Source organism: Equus asinus, chromosome 30 (genome assembly GCF_041296235.1).
Source record: "Equus asinus isolate D_3611 breed Donkey chromosome 30, EquAss-T2T_v2, whole genome shotgun sequence".
Lineage (NCBI taxonomy): Eukaryota > Metazoa > Chordata > Mammalia > Perissodactyla > Equidae > Equus > Equus asinus.
This window is the reverse complement of record NC_091819.1, coordinates 22,597,990-22,613,850: the sequence shown is the minus strand read 5'-3', so window position 1 is coordinate 22,613,850 and position 15,861 is coordinate 22,597,990. Positions and strand designations below refer to the sequence as shown.

At 46.7% G+C, this 15,861-nt stretch overlaps 1 protein-coding gene across 1 annotated transcript; it reads right to left on the bottom strand.

Annotated features, from left to right (window-relative positions):
- Positions 1–327: 327 nt before the first annotated feature.
- Positions 328–8,859, bottom strand: H3-3A (H3.3 histone A). The gene is made up of 4 exons (XM_044762798.2): positions 8,777–8,859; positions 7,094–7,244; positions 5,735–5,888; positions 328–972 (listed from the first exon to the last, which is right to left on the bottom strand). The coding sequence occupies exons 2-4, from the start codon at positions 7,219–7,221 to the stop codon at positions 844–846; spliced, it is 411 nt and encodes a 136-aa protein (XP_044618733.1). The 5' UTR covers positions 7,222–7,244; positions 8,777–8,859; the 3' UTR covers positions 328–843.
- Positions 8,860–15,861: the final 7,002 nt, after the last annotated feature.

Sequence of the window (15,861 nt, the reverse complement as noted above, 5' to 3'; positions counted from 1 at the left end):
GCTAACTACTGCCAGTCCTTTTTGCTGAGGAAGCCTGGCCCTGAGCTAACATCTGTGCCCATCTTCCTCTACTTTATATGTGGGACGCCTACCACAGCATGGCATGGCAAGTGGTGCCATGTCCGCACCCGGGATCCGAACTGGCGAACCCTGGGACTCTGAGAAGCGAAATGTGCGAACTTAACTGCTGCACCACCGGGCCGACCCTCAACGGTCTTATCTTTCAGGTATAAGGTGAGAAAACACTTGATATTAAAATTAATAGAATATGGAAATTACAAGTGAATGAACTGTATGGGTAAGTTGATAATAAAGACCAAAAGCAGATAGAGTTTAATGTCTTTTAATAGCAAACTTACAGGAACAGCACAGAAGACAGACAACATTAAAAACATGTACTTGCATGTAGGACAACTCAGTTAGAAAAGTATAGTGAATGGATGGAATCTACTGTATGATAAAAATGCTACAAACACCATTTAGTTGCCGTCAATAAGAAATTTACTTGTTTTAAAAAAATCCAAATGCTGGCATTGTCCAGAAAAATTTACCAGGTTTATTTATAATTGTTATAAAGTTGAACTGCTGGAACTTGTTCACTGAAACACTTTGACTTGCATTAATGCTTTATGTCCCCGCATTTATATTAAAAATTCACACACAAATGAAAATGGAAAAACAGCCAATACCTGATTTCTGTCCCCTATTTTTCCACTTGCAATCATATACTTAGGTACCTTTTGACCCCATGGAAAAAAAATATCTAACGTTCAGAACTACCAATAACAGGAAGAAGAGATTTTTTTTTTTAAAGAATGAAATGTTTCCCCTCATAGTGGACTCTTAAGCACGTTCTCCACGTATGCGGCGTGCTAGCTGGATGTCTTTTGGCATAATCGTTACACGTTTGGCATGGATAGCACACAGGTTGGTGTCTTCAAAAAGGCCAACCAGATAGGCCTCACTTGCCTCCTGCAACAGAAATAAAGAAAAAAAAATATTAATGGTATTGTTACAGCAGTTAAGATACATCTATATCAGTTAAAACAATGAGGTTTTTGAACCCTTGAAAAACTTCCTTCTTCTGATGTTGACTATTTTACCAGTCTTACATTTTAAAACCTATTACTAAGAAAGTTTAATCTTTCTAATGCTAATGTGATTTCTAATTAACTGAAATGTGTCTTGAGTAAAGCAAGAAATCCAATTTAAACTAACATTCTCATCTTTACAAGATAAATGGAACCAAGTAGCCAAAGTAATAACCGCTCCCCCACCGCCAGGTCCTCCTTACCCTGACTCTTACACTCCTATACAGCTGGCGGAGCCTCGGCCTTGCCAAATAATGCGACACAGCTGACAATGCTCTCCATCACACAGCCCCCCCCACCTTCCCTTCTACACTTCAGTTTTATCACTAGAGTCCTAGAGGTCCCAGAACACACCAGACTCGTGCTATTTACATCCTTTGACCTATTTTGCCTAGGGTTGTGACCCCTGCCCCACATCCCCTAGTCTACCTTCTTCTCTGTATCCCAATCTGTAATGACATTTGGTACCCTGTAGAATTAATGCTGACCCCTCTGGATGTTCCCGTTACACTGTAAGATTCTTTGAAGGCATCTTATTTTCACTATTACTCAAAGACTGCTGCCTATATGACTTGTACACTGACGCTTGGCATGGAAAGAGAAAAAAGGGGAGCTTCTATTTATAATTAATAATTCCAATTATTAGTACATCTTACAGTTGTCAAAAAAGTTGAAGAATCCTTTAGTCTAAGTTAAAACACCTGCTTGCTCATTCTGGAATGAAGAAAAGTACTGTTCTGCTTTAGTCCAGTCATTAGCCAGACTGTCCTGGTGAGCCAGGGGCATTAAATGAGGGAGCTTACTCGACCTTCTCTCTTTTTCTATATGGAAGTTATTTCTCTGTTCAAGATATATTTACAAAAGATGTAGATTTTTATACTTGCTATTTTTGTCTTAATAAATAAATAATTTCCATTTTGGAATCTTTACGTAATGATAAAACTAAAAAAGAAACACAAAATACTCAAGCAATTCAAACTCCCTAATACCCCATAATACAGACGATACACAGATGGGAATAGCTCGACTTGCTTTTTACAAGCATTCTGACTTTGTAATAAAACCATTGAGAGTCTGCTTTTAAAAGCATTAACACAGCAACAAGTAATTCAAATGGTTTACAGTATTATTTCATCTTATGAAAAAACTATTCCCTTCACTTTTATACCTTCAACCTTTGCAGCCTTCTCTCTCTCTCTCCTGTAAATATTTGTTTCATTTGAATTTTACTATCCCTACATGTCTTTCTGTAGCATTTGTTATCAAGAGCCAGGTCTTGCCTACCTCCCCGGTAAGGTCTAGCTCAAGGTTATTCCATGAAGGAGAAAGCAAGCACTCCCCTCGCCCCCGGTTCCCAGGTGCAGGCAACCTTGAATTCCTCCTAATTCCTTGGCACTCACAGCCAAGAGGGCCTTGCAAACCAGGCACCTTTTAATGCCCAATTACTTAATAGAGATCTCATCTTATTCTCACAATGCCTTGCCCTCAAGTAGATGTTCAATAAATATTTGTTTTTTTTTTTTTTGAGGAAGATTAGCCCTGAGCTAATTACTGCCAATCTTCCTCTTTTTGCTGAGGAAGACTGGCCCTGAGCTAACATCCACACCCAGCTTCCTCTATATATGTGGGACGACTACCACAGCATGGCTTGCCAAGTGGTGCCAGGTCCATACCCAGGATCCGAACCAGCGAACCCTAGGCCACCGAAGCAGAACATGCGAACTTAACTGCTGCACCACTGGGCCAGCCCCGCTGCTTTGTTTTTATATCTAACCCTAACTCAAATTTGCAGCTTTTCTATGCAATTGGTCCGTCCTATCTTACCTATTCCAAAGAAAGTATTAAAAGCAAAACTCCTTAATATTCAGGGAAACGTTCTTGGGATATTCTAGCAATGGGTAAAAAGTTTGGAAAACATGGCACACTGCAGCCTACTCTTCAGGTTTCACAATGCACACCAGATACTAGGTCTGATGTTCCTCAGGAAAAAAGGTTTAATTTTGTTTCACCCAATATATCTCAGGATTAGACTCACCTAGAAAGCTTTTGTAAAATGCAGCAGGACGAGCTGCTACATGGACAAGCCAACAGGTCCTGTGATTCTGAGACCATTTTAGAGTGGTATGATCTACAGGCTCCCTGGTACAGGTATGAGTCGCTTAATGACGGAGGCATGCTCTGAGAAACGCGCCGTCAGGCAATTCTGTTGTCCACGGAGCCTACTTACACAAACTTAGACGGCGTCGCTTACTACACACCTAGGGTACGTGGGACCACTGTCGGCACACAGCACTTACGTGGTTACGCTATGCGTGCCCCTACTACTCCGATGTGGCGGGTGGCAGCTGGGGCTCCCACTGCTGCTGCTTTACAACCTGGCTATTGGTTTTATGGGGTTGTGTCTGGTCACCTCTGGGAGAAGGTTCAATGCTCAGAGGGGGTGTGATCATGACCCATATATTACCAACGCCCCAAAGTCTCCTAAACATTACGGCTATAATGGGAATTAAAGACCGCCATGTTAATTTGTAGCCCAATGAACATAATTAATTTTGAGATAATCACAAAAAATATCTATCTTACAACTGGAAGGAAATATTATTTACAACATTTTGAGTATATTCAATGCCTGACTCTTCTACCATTTCAGGACACCAACGTCCATTTGTAACAGACACCTTAGTTCAAACTGTCAGACTTTGAGGGAAAGGCTCAATTGTAAGTTAGTCACTTCTTGATTACCTACGGCAAACCCAGACCAACTTCTCTACCACCCTCACTGGACCACCTCCCCCTCTCATTTAGTTGTACTGGAAAAGTGGTAAACTGGATAATTCTAAAGCCAAAAAGAAAGTGTCATTTGGAATGCTAATTCAACGGCTCTCTTCTATCACCCTATTTCCATTAGCAAATTCTCCATCTCTACGTCTTTAGAACTGAAGTCTGTGTATGTCAGAGCAAACACAAAACAAAAGAACCTGTAACAAAGGTTACTGTTTCCAGTAAGGTAAGGGCTATTTAACGCTAGCATACTAGAGGCAGCAGAGGTGAAGATTCTGTTCAAAACCAATACAACACACTTACTGACACACCCAGAGCACACACCGTAACAGCAACAACGGAAGTCTAAACATGAATTAAAAAAAGACAATCGTCTTTTACCCAGATTGTTTAGTAATCTCAATTTACAAGGCTTTATCACTAACACTTAAGCTAAAAAATGTCGGTCTTTCAAGTATAATGCTGTGTTCTTCAAGCATAGTTCTGCTAACTGTAACCAGAAAACAAAATTAGCAGCTTTCTATCAATGCTTGAGAATCTTAGTAATATTTCTACATTTAAAATATAGCAGGGAAAATGTAATTTGCAATTGTTGTAATAAACGAAATGAGATCCAAAAATAAGCAGCGATTAAAACAGAAAATAAAGTTTTAAGTAACAGCACTGGAAGGTTTTAGTAGTTTGAAATTTCAGTAATTTCAATTCATTGAGAATTTAATGGCTGCCTCCTCCTGGAACTCACCAATCAAATGAAGTCTAGACTAACCATAGAAACAGCTCAACCAATTAAACTCCAGTGCAGAATCCACCTATCAAATCCTCCTTACACATAAAGCAAAAGCTTGGCACAGCAACAGCAGCTTTAAAAACCCTCCAATGGAGTGTTATGTAGATTCCGGACCCTCCCCACAGAAGCTGATTCCGGTCTGTGGTGGTGCCTAGCAATTTGCATTTGTAATCACCTCTAACCCCATGCTCTGATGGAGGTGGTAGTCTTACTATACTTTGAGATGTACTGATTTAAGGAATGCCAAACACTCAATATAAAACAGGTTACTTAACTGATTAATGTTAATAATACTCACACACCTAATCAAACATCTTACTTGTGGACATTTCAAATTTTAATCTTGTCACAAACTACAAATATCTCAACTATATAACCACCTCTAAAACAGTACTTCTCCAAGTTCTGACACCCTGGAGCTAAGATTAAATTCAGCATGTTTCCCATTTAAGTGGAAACTCATAGTCCTCCTTTAGCAAACCACAAGTCTTCAAACCCCCGTCCCTCTACAGGCCCAGGATCACCTTTTGGCCTGCCTTTCCTGTCAACCCAGTCCTCACTCTCACTCACTGCCTCTCATCTTGGACTCCTCAGCGCCGCCTATTCCCGCCCCAGACACTATGCTCTCTCCACCTGCACCTGCCTCCTCAGGGCCAGGACAGTTACTGTGATCATCAGTTTACAGCAGCCACTGTTTGAAACCGATTACCAATACAAACTTTGAGCCGCATGTCTGCAGACCGTCCTGCAGTGCCCGTAAGCCAAAACAGAGCCATCTTTTTCCTTTACACACAGTTCTCAGTGCAATATTTAAAATGGTCTAATGGAACGCACAGTAGGCTTTAGAGTCAAACGGGTTCAAATTACGATTGTGACCCAAATGGATTCGAATTACATTTTCTGTGTGTATGATCTTGAGTAACTTATCCTTAACACCCCAACAGTGAAATACAGATAGCACTGACTCACAGGCTTGTGATGATTAAGTTATATAAGCATATGAAGATATTCAGAGTTGTTCCTGGCACACAGCAGGACCACCAACTCTCAGAGCCTTTCCCACCCACCATTTTACCTGCAAAGCACCAATAGCTGCGCTCTGGAAGCGCAGATCTGTTTTGAAGTCCTGAGCAATTTCTCGCACCAGACGCTGGAAGGGAAGTTTGCGAATCAGAAGTTCAGTGGACTTCTGATAACGTCTAATTTCACGGAGTGCGACAGTACCAGGCCTTTAAAAAAATCAACATGAAAGAAATGGTTACCAAATGCATGAAAGGATGAGTGGTCAGCTATAAAGAAACAGTCATTCTTCAAAAAATAAACCACCCAACTACTCTTCAGCCTCTGCATCAAATTTCACTTATCAATTCATGACCTGAACATTCGTGTCTATTAAGAGTAACATAACAATAACTTTAAAGCAAAAGGCATAATATTAACATTAAAGGAGATTCCTGACAGGGAGTTTATCAAAAAGTCCCATTTATTTTCTTCATCTTTAACATTTATATATATACACGCCTCTAACTTTTGTTATAATTACAACTTGGGACAGTATCAGGCCACTAATATAGAAGTCAAAATTGTTCAGACTCTTCTTAATTTGGCACCACTCGCCTCCTTCCCACCTGCACCCTCAATTCTTCTAAAAGACCTCCCAACACAAGTACATTTGTGGTATGTAAGCTCAATTTCCCAGAATCTCTTTACTTTACCTGCCCATCCCTCGTCAATGATTACATTTGAATTAATGAATTAAATTTGATTGTGCAGTGTATCTTCCACACAGAAGAGGTTTTTTTTTAAAACTAAGTAACTATCAGCAAGAAATGGAACTCAGTTCTGACTTATTTCCCCCACTGTACGAGCTTTAGTTTAGGTTAACTGTAAAATCATTTGCAGAGGCCACCTAAGCACGGACACCTTCTGCCCTCTAATGGCAGATGCCTTTAACAACACTGCTCAGGGCAGTTCAAAACCAAAGGCGCCCAAAGGAGGAAATAAACCGACTCAAGTAAATGAGGGATGGGAGCTTTACTAAAACAAAACATCCCATCTTGATTAAACTATTTTACCAAAAGCAAGGGTGTCCTCAAAAATGTATTTTAAAAATCCCACTTTACTATTTAAAAAATATATACTACTAACAACAGCTAAATAAAACGTTATTCCGTCCTATTAACGTTCTTTATGATGCAATAGGTCTCCTTTGGGCCACGGGTAAGATTATGGCTTCAGAATTATACAAGTTCCCAATAAAACCTAACAGTAAATTTTGCACATATTTTTAAGTATTAGTAAATACTCAAAAGGAAAAAAACATCAGTTTCCCTAGAGCAAAAAGTTTGCTTATTATACATCTTTTCGTTAGATCACACGGATGCTGCTTCGGCAGACAGACTTCGCCCCATTTTTTCCTTTCCTTTCTGAATACCTGTAACGATGAGGTTTCTTCACCCCTCCAGTAGAGGGCGCACTCTTGCGAGCGGCTTTTGTAGCCAGCTGCTTCCTCGGGGCTTTACCACCGGTCGATTTGCGGGCAGTCTGCTTTGTACGAGCCATGGTATAGAGACCTCCTTACTTACCTACCAGCATTAAAAAAACAAAAATCACCATATGCCACTGCCAAACATACAAGTTCCCCTGTCACTGCCCCCCCCGAAATCTGCAAATTATGCTCCGTATAAAAACATAACGTCCGTAATGTTATATAATTTGAAAGGGTGCAGATTATGCCTGCCACCCAAATACGACTTCTTGAAACAAACTGTAGTACTAGAAAATCGTTACCATTCACGCAAATCATCTCTCAAAAATCCCCAAATCCGAGCGACCAACGGCAAAACAAAAAGACCCCCCCCCCCCGACAGCCTCGGCTTCCATTTCTTTAATTAAACTAGAAATTAGAAATGTCTGTAAACATTCGAGCCACAAAAAAGTCAAAAGAACGAAGCCACAAACCAGAGAAGGGTCGAGTCAAATTACTGCAAAAAAAAGGTCTTAGCCCCCCCAACCCCGCCGCCGGCCCCCCCCCCCCCCGCTCGCCCCCCGCGCCTGGCAGTTGATAGATCGCTGTAAATATCTCAAAACATTCCCGGTTTTGCATCTTTTACAGCTGTGTTGACAAAAAGGCGTCTCGAAAAACAAGAGAGGAACAACAGCGAGCACCAGCGAGCCTTCTACAAAGCGCCGTCCTCCGTCCAGTCCTCTGGGCTTCGCAGCCAAATAAAAGTGCCCCGCACCCGGGCTGCAATTAACGCCCGGGACCGGCCACCCGGCGGCACGTAAACTTTTGGGTTCGCCTCCTCCGGCCCCGGTCCCGGCCCCCGGCACGACCGCCCCGCGCCCCGCGCGGCCACCAACTTGGCGCCCAGACCAGAACAAAATGGAAACAATCGCCCCACGTATCCGATTCCCTGCCAGACACACAAAAACACCAAAACGCTCGAAAAAACCCCCCGATCCCCTGCCACGTGCCGCCCTCCGAAATGCAAAAGTTTTTTTTTTTGCATTTCCAGGGCATCAAGTTTCCGCTTCTCCAAAAAAGGAGAGAAAAAAACAGGTCCCTCTTTAAAAAATTTTTCCTCCTTTTTCGAAATGGGGAAGAGAGAAACGGGGGAGAAAAATATGGTCGGTGACCAGAGAGGAGAGACAAGATGGTGAAGCTGAGCTACAACTGTGGGGAGGCAGCGGAAAGCGAGTTACCCCGGGGTGCGAAGCGGCGGCGATTTCCACCCCTTTCCCGCCCGAAAACTGGGGGCCGGGGCCCGGGGGCGGCAGTTAAGGGGCCCGCGCGCGTCGTGGTGAGGGTCTGGGGTCCCGGGAAGGGGCGGCGGGCGGCCTTTCAGCGAAGAAAGAGGAGCCGGGCGCGGGGAGGAGGGAGCAGCTCGGCGCCGCGGCGGCGGCTGCCGTTGGGCTGAGGCGGCGAGGGACGGGGGAGCCGCCGCCGCCGCCGCCCGCGGGAGGCAAACTCGCTCCGCGCCTCCATTTCGGGGCCAAAAAGTTTGTGGGCCGAGCCCGAGGGGCTGCGGGGCCGCTCCCGCGCCGCCGGGGCCCGGCCCGGGGCGGACGGCCAGCGGGGCTCGGGCGCGGGGAGCGGGCGGACGGGGAAACTTACCCCCCTTCTCCTTCGGCTGGAGCTCGGCGAGCTGGAGGCGGCGCTGGCGTCGGAGAGCGACGGCGGCGCGGCGGCGGCTGCGAACACAATTGAAAGATGGCTGACACCGAGGCTAGCCCCCAACACACGCCGCCCCGCCCCCGCGCCGCGCACCAGCCAATCACACACAATGGAGGGAAGGCTCGGCCCCGCCCCCGGCCCGCGCCCGCGCCCCGCCCCCGCCCCTCCCCCCGCGCGCCCGTTCGCCGGCGCGCGCTCGCCCCTCCCCGCGCGCCGCCCGCCCCTCCCGCGCCGCCTCGCGCCGTGTGTGTACAAACACAAAAGACGTGCCGGGGCCGCCGGCTCCGGGCCAGACGGACGCCGCCGCCGCTGCTGCCGCCCGGGTGCCTACGCCCCGGCCCCGCACGCCCGGCCCGCTCCGGCCGCGCACGTCCCCGGACCCCCGAGCCCGGGCCGGGGGGCCCGCGGGCAGGCAGGGAGGGAGGGCGCGGAGGCGGCGCGGCCGGTGCACGCCCGGCCTGCAGGCGTCTCGGCCGGGCCCGCGCGCGCCCCCGAGCGCCCCGGCGGCGTGGGGGCGGGGACGGAGCAGCCGGCCGGGCCGCCGCGCCCCAGTTGTAAACAGGCCCGACAGGAAGCTCGCGGAGCGCCGCCTCGGCCCGCGCCCGCTCGAGGAGGGGCCGCTCCGGTAGCCGGCGGGCGGCCGGCCGGCCCCGCTCCCGCCGTCGCTCCGGGCCGGGGGCCGCCGGGCCGCCTGCCGGCAACTTTATCGGCGCGGACGCCGGCCGGGCCGCCGGGGCGGGCTGCGGGCGGGGCTGCGCGCGGTGCGAACGGGCTCGGCCAGCGCGCCGCCCGGCGCCTCTCGGGTGGCCTCTGCGGGGCCGCGGGGACCCGGCTCGCCGCCTTCCTGGGCCGGGGTGCCTGATGCAAGATGGCTGTGTTTTATAAGCCACTAAAACGATGTATGGAACACACTGTCGACTGCACCAGGGCCTGACTACCGGTGCTGGCAGCCTGTCCTGCCAGCCAGCCGGGCCCTTTAACCGTGTCAGTATTCGGTAGAATTGCCAAATCCAGGGCAGTCAGATGTTGTCAGCAGCTTCTGCATAGTTTAAATGTGGCGGAAAACGGCAGAAATAAGGAAAACGTGGTTTGGGGATTATTGCATTTAACAATTTTCCGGTTCTCAGTAGCATAGGAAAAGGACTTCACGGCTCAAGTTATCCACATCTTCAGTTCGTCGGCCTTAGAATATCTGCACCGTCCCTAGATGGTCTTGACAGCGCTCCGCAGCTGTGTGAGGGTTTTCAACAGGAGTGTCATGCAGACGTCCCACAGGATAGCGAAGGAGAATAAGTTTCATAGATGGAAGGCACTACTATTTGTCATCTGAAGATCTTATAAAGCATCTTAGTCATAAACATCATCCTGGAACGGATATAGAGAAATCAGATACGAGGGAGGGAATAGATGTGTCCAAGGTCACTTAAGTGAGGAACAGACCCAGGAGAAACAAAAAATCCAGGCCTCCTGTTTCATTATCACTTAATGAATGTTAAGTGTCTGTGGTTGCTGTGCAGAACACACGCAATCTGCAGACCCGTCCTAAAAGCACATATGCAAAAAAGCCTGGGCGCAGCTGCCAGCGAAGTTTCTATAATTCGGGCCAAGAAGAGTTTTGTTTGCTTGTTTTTTGTTTTGTTTTGTTTTGTTTTCAGGAGACCAAAATATTTGTTGTTGGATTTATCCAAGAAACCTGTTCCACATCAATTAAATTCATCATATCTTCAAGAAATGTTAAATGACATGGGTAATGTTCTCTTTCTATGCTAGATTTTTCCGTAGCTTCTATTTTTTGGCTTGGAAAAAAAAATGTTTCTAAGGAAAGGAAAGACTATTTTAGGTGAAATAGTTCTGATCTTGGATTATCTGAACCAACGCAGCTGTCCATCTGTAAATGAAGTCACATTTATCTGGGCGAAGAGCGGCCAGAGGCTCTTTCTAGTGGAGAAGTCCAGTCCAGTTCAGCACCTGGGTGGGTGTCTGGTTACCTACCTAGTGGCTTCAGGAAGTTCGGTCACTGAGTGAGTATTGATTGAGTGCCAGGTATGTGCTAGGCACAGTTCTGGGTGCTGGGAATACAGCAGTGAACAACACAGGCAGCGGTCCTGCCCTCATGGAGCTTATGATCTCCGGAAGCTTTGTCTTGCACCGGGAAGTAACACCCGGAGGAGAGAGAAAGAGGTCCTTGGAGCCCTAGGAGTGGCAAGAACTGTAGCTGAGGGGAGATGTGATCTTTAGAGCCCAGAGGATGGGGGATGGGCGCCTCCAGGGCAGGAAGGGACTTCAAAGGGGCCTCAGGGTTCATCCTGAATTGCCTCTACTTCTAGAACTCTTGGGCTAATGATGGCTTCAAAATTAGGAGTTTAAAAAAATGGAGAGGAGGGAAGCAAAAGCTTTTAAGTTAAAACATTTTCCCTAGAATAGAATGCCTATGGCCAGTAATTTAGAATTGTTTATAAGTAAAAGTTTAAAAAGTCAAATGGAAAGGATTTTAGAAGCACTGCTAGGGGCGGGCCCTGTTGCCTAGTGGTTAAGTTCCACCTCGGTGGCCTGGGTTCGGTTCCTGGGCACGGACCTACACCACTCACCAGTGGCCATGCTGTGGCAGGTGTCCCACATACAAAATAGAGAAAGATGGGGGCCAGCCCAGTGGTTCAGTGGTTAAGTTCGAACGTTCTGCTTTGGCGGCCCGGGGTTTGCAGGTTCAGATCCCGGGTGTGGACATGGCACTGCTTGGCAAGCCATGCTGTGGTAGGTGTCCCACATATAAAACAGAGGAAGATGGGCACAGATGTTAGCTCAGGGCCAGTCTTCCTCAGCAAAAAGAGGAGGATTGGTAACAGATGTTGGCTCAGGGTGAATCTTCCTCAGCAAAAATAAGTAAATAAACAAAAATCAAAGCACCATTATTAGTATCTGCTTGGCTTCTGAGTCAGTCTGATGCAAAGATAACTGCCTTATGGAGCTGTTGTTTCTAGCTGCTCTGGTGCTATCCGCATGCACACACTCACATCACTCTTTCTTCTTGGTCACATTGATTTAATGTATCATGTTTGTTTATTTGTTTATTATCTGTCTCTTCCCAAAAGAATGTAAAGTCTAGAACGGCAGTGGTCTTACCTGTTTCTTTCCACTGGTCTAGCACGGCCACCCCCCTCCACCCCCAGTTTGGGGCCTTTCCCCATTTGCTGTCCCTCCTTATTGGGTCAGCTCATCTAGTTCCAAAAGTAGACAGAGTAGTATAATGAACCCTGCTGTGCCCATCACCTAGCTTCAGAAATGACCTACTCATGACCAATCTTGTGTTTCGTCTACACCTCTACTGCCCTACCTCCCCCATTTGAATCATTTTGAAGCAAGTCCCAGAATTTTACGTCATTTCATCTGTAGATATCTCAGTATGTATCGTAGGAGCCAAATAGATGGTTGATATACCTATTAAATCTCTGTCATCTCTGCATTCTCTGTTTGCACTTGGTTGAAAGATGCGTCCTGAGGCTCTGGGACCCCAGTCCTCTCTCCACAGCTGGCCCCCTTGGTCTTGCCCAGCGAATGGCATTGTGATTTACTCAACTGCTCAAACCAAGGCACGGGCATCCTCCTGAAGCCTCCCTTTCTGTCACCCCCATAGTCCTATCAGTCCTTCCTCTGACAAGCTTCTCACAGTGACCTGCTCCTCTCTCGCCTCCCGTCTGGCCCCACGGTCGCTTCCTACGTGACCTCTCTCTCTCCACTCTCGCGCCTCGTCTTCCGAGCTCTACTGCAGCATGCGGAGATTAGATTTAGAGAATGGAAAGCGGATTAAGTCACACTCTTGCTTAAATCCACGCTGTGGCCGCCCCCTGCTCTCACAGGGCCTATCATCCCTCCTGCCCTCCCTGGGACCCAGCCACCTCGGTCTGTCCAGCGCTTCCTTCCTGAGGGTCATTACGCTTGGGTGTCCTCAGCTTGAGTGCTGTCCCTCGGCTTTTCACAGGACTGACTCACTCATCTTCCAAGGCAACATTTCCCACTTTCTCCTGTTTTTTTATTCTTAGAAAATGATCATATATAACGTACACTGAAGAAAAGTGGAGGGGATTTGGAGCCATTCATATGGAACTTGATTAAAGAATTCATTATTTTTTCATATTACATAATCACTGTAAGATAAAATATTATGTTTTAAGGAAGATATTAAATATCAAACTTGGGTAAAACTCCCAAATAAAATGTTTTCACAGGTTTTGATTAGAAACGTTGAGCTCCGGGCTGGCTCCGTGGCCCAGTGGTTAAGTTCCAACGCTCCGCTGCGGCGGCCCAGGGTTCAGATCCTGGGCGCGGACATGGCACTGCTCATCAGGCCACGTTGAGGCGGCGTCCCACATCCCACAACTAGAAGGACCTGCAACTAAGATATACAACTGTGTACAGGGGGGGTTTGGGGAGATAAAGCAGAAAAAAAAAAAAAGATTGGCAACAGTTGAAGACTGGCAACAGTTGTTAGCCCAGGTGCCAATCTTTAAAAAAAAAAAAAAAGAAACGTTGAGCTTACACCCATGAATATAATTTTTCATATCAGATTTTATACTTGAAATGGCCATATGCTATTCTTCATCAAGACTTTATAATGAAGATCTCTTCAAATTCTTGATGATCTCATCGTTGAAAATCTTGATTCACACAAGTAGGCGATAAAAAACTCAAAATAATTGTTTTCAATCATTCAAAAAAGTCTAACAGTTTGTTATATATTTAAAATTCTTCCCTTTCTTTCATTGACGAACGTAATCTTGAAATTTCTTGTGAATGGATTTTGAATCCAGTTGAACTTTTTAAAGGTTGAATATTTAAAAATGATACTGTAGCTCAAATGGGCAGAATGCACACGTGCTGCGAAGCGGTCCCCTGCGGCTGCCTGGTCACCGCCGAGAAGGGGCTCTACACTGAGGTGGAGAAGCGCCTGACAGGAGGACGGGAAGTCCGGTCTGCACCAGGAGCCGGTGCGGCCCCCGTGGCCCCAGCTCTGACTCGCTGCCCTTTGGGCTGTACCAGTGCTCCTAGGGCACCTGGCATGGATCTTCCTCAGACTCCTTGTCTGTGATGGGCAGTGCTCCCTGCCCTGCAGGACGAACGCAGGGATCCAGGGGCAGAGTGCCCCCTTGGCTGTGCCCAGCACGGCACGTGGGGCCGTGAGTGGTGGGCACCCTGTATCTGCTCAGTGCTTTGGCAACCATGAGACACAGGTCAGGCCCGTGCTGCTCAGGCTGCCCTCCAAGGAGACCCAGACGGGGCTGCTTGCAGCCAGGGCCATGGTCCCTAGGGCTGAGGGGACCTATCTCCTGGCACCCCCATAGCCTTCAGGGAAGACCATTGGGCTGCTCTGAGGCCTCAGCTCCAGTGTGATCCTTCAGAGAGTCACCCGAGTCCATGTCCTCCCTGCCCTCACTCCCATTATACTCTGTCGCATATCCATGCTTATTTCCCTCACACCAGCTCCCACAAGCTGACATTTTGTTGATTTCTTTGCTGCTTTGTGATCTTCCCAACTAGACTGGAAATGTGGTGAGAGCAAGGACTTCGATATTTTATCCCTTGTTCTGTCTCCATCAACTCGCCTGGTACCGAGCCCATGCCGGACACTTAGTAAATATTTGATAGATGAATAAACTGAAAGTGGCCATACTTTATAGAGTTTTACAATGAGTTGTAAGATGCATTTTGCTTGTGGGATATTCACATTTGAAAAAAGGCCCCTCTTCGAGGTAATGAGCTATGAGATGTTTCTCAGTATTCTCATCAGTAAAAGGATGCCAACAAATATTACTCTCCTGGAAGTTGTGAAGATGAACGGTGCGCATCTGACCAGGGCGAACTGTCACTGTGAACGTTTTATTAATTTTGAACACTGATTAAGCGATTAATGGCATGCATTCTTGTCATTATTCCCTGCTCACCAAGCAACCTTGGGATTGCAGTTGGGCTCTCTATGTAGATTGGAGATGACTTCATGGTATCCAGGAGATCTTTCCATTCTCTTTGTAAATGAACCGATGGGCGTCCCGGGGCTACATGTGCCTTGTTGAACTGGGGTAGTGTAGGTCTGCCATGAGGAAGGAGTGCCAAGAAGTCAAAGTGGTTTTGGAGACTGCAAGGACCGCAGTGAATCCACACATGTAAAGGGCACCTGCTGAAACTTAGTCATTAGCCTCTGAGACCCTCCCCATGCCCTCCTTCAAGCCCCAGCTTTCTGAGATAATGATCTTGACACTTCTTAAGTATTAGCATCAGGTATGAAAATTCTAAAAAAAAAAAAAGGCCTTAAAAGAAAAGAGGATGCTCTCTTTTGAACAGCGTCCCCTCCTATCCAAGAACTAGATTAATTGTCCAAGGTCAAGAGAAGCAAACTTCAACCAGTACCCACTTCTCCTCTGGGGAAAAGAGGCATTGAGTTTCCTTTGGTGGACTGAGAATATAGCACTCCACAGAGCTCGTCTGTCACAAGGACCAGGACTTGAGTTACTGGGGAGCCCCAAACTGCCTGCTACCACTTTTTAATAGTTCAAGCAATGATGTTCCCCTTTTTCTAGTATCAAAAAGAAAGTTGGGGTTGGCCCCGTGGCCTAGTGGTTAAGTTTGCCTTGCTCTGCTTCAGCAGCCCAGGTTTGGTTCCTGGGTGTGAACCTACAGCACTCATCAGCGGCCATGTTGTGGCGGCAGCCCACATACAAAATAGAGGAAGACTGGCACAGATGTTCGCTCAGGGCAAATCTTCCTCAGCAAAAAAAAAAAAAAAAAAAGAAGAAGAAGAAGAAGAAGGAAAGAAAAGAAAGTAAATTTTTTCTGATATAACCCCCCCTCTCATTCCAAGCACTTATAAGATCACTTGAAATACCAGACAAGTTAACTTATCCTGATTATATTGAGTTTTTTCTTTTTAATAGACTATTTTTTCCTGATTATATTAAGAATTTTAATTGTAGAACGTGTCTTATCAAACAGTAAGTGTGAAGCCTTTATCAGTCTAAAATTCTGTGCACCTCCCC

Coding starts and splice junctions, on each gene's coding strand:
- H3-3A (XM_044762798.2), bottom strand. CDS start 7,221: ATGGCTCGTACAAAGCAGACTGCCCGCAAATCGACCGGTGGTAAAGCC. Junction 5,889..7,093: donor AAGAAACCTCATCGTTACAG/GTATTCAGAAAG, acceptor ATTTTTTTAAAG/GCCTGGTACTGTCGCACTCC. Junction 973..5,734: donor CAGCTATTGGTGCTTTGCAG/GTAAAATGGTGG, acceptor TTTCTGTTGCAG/GAGGCAAGTGAGGCCTATCT.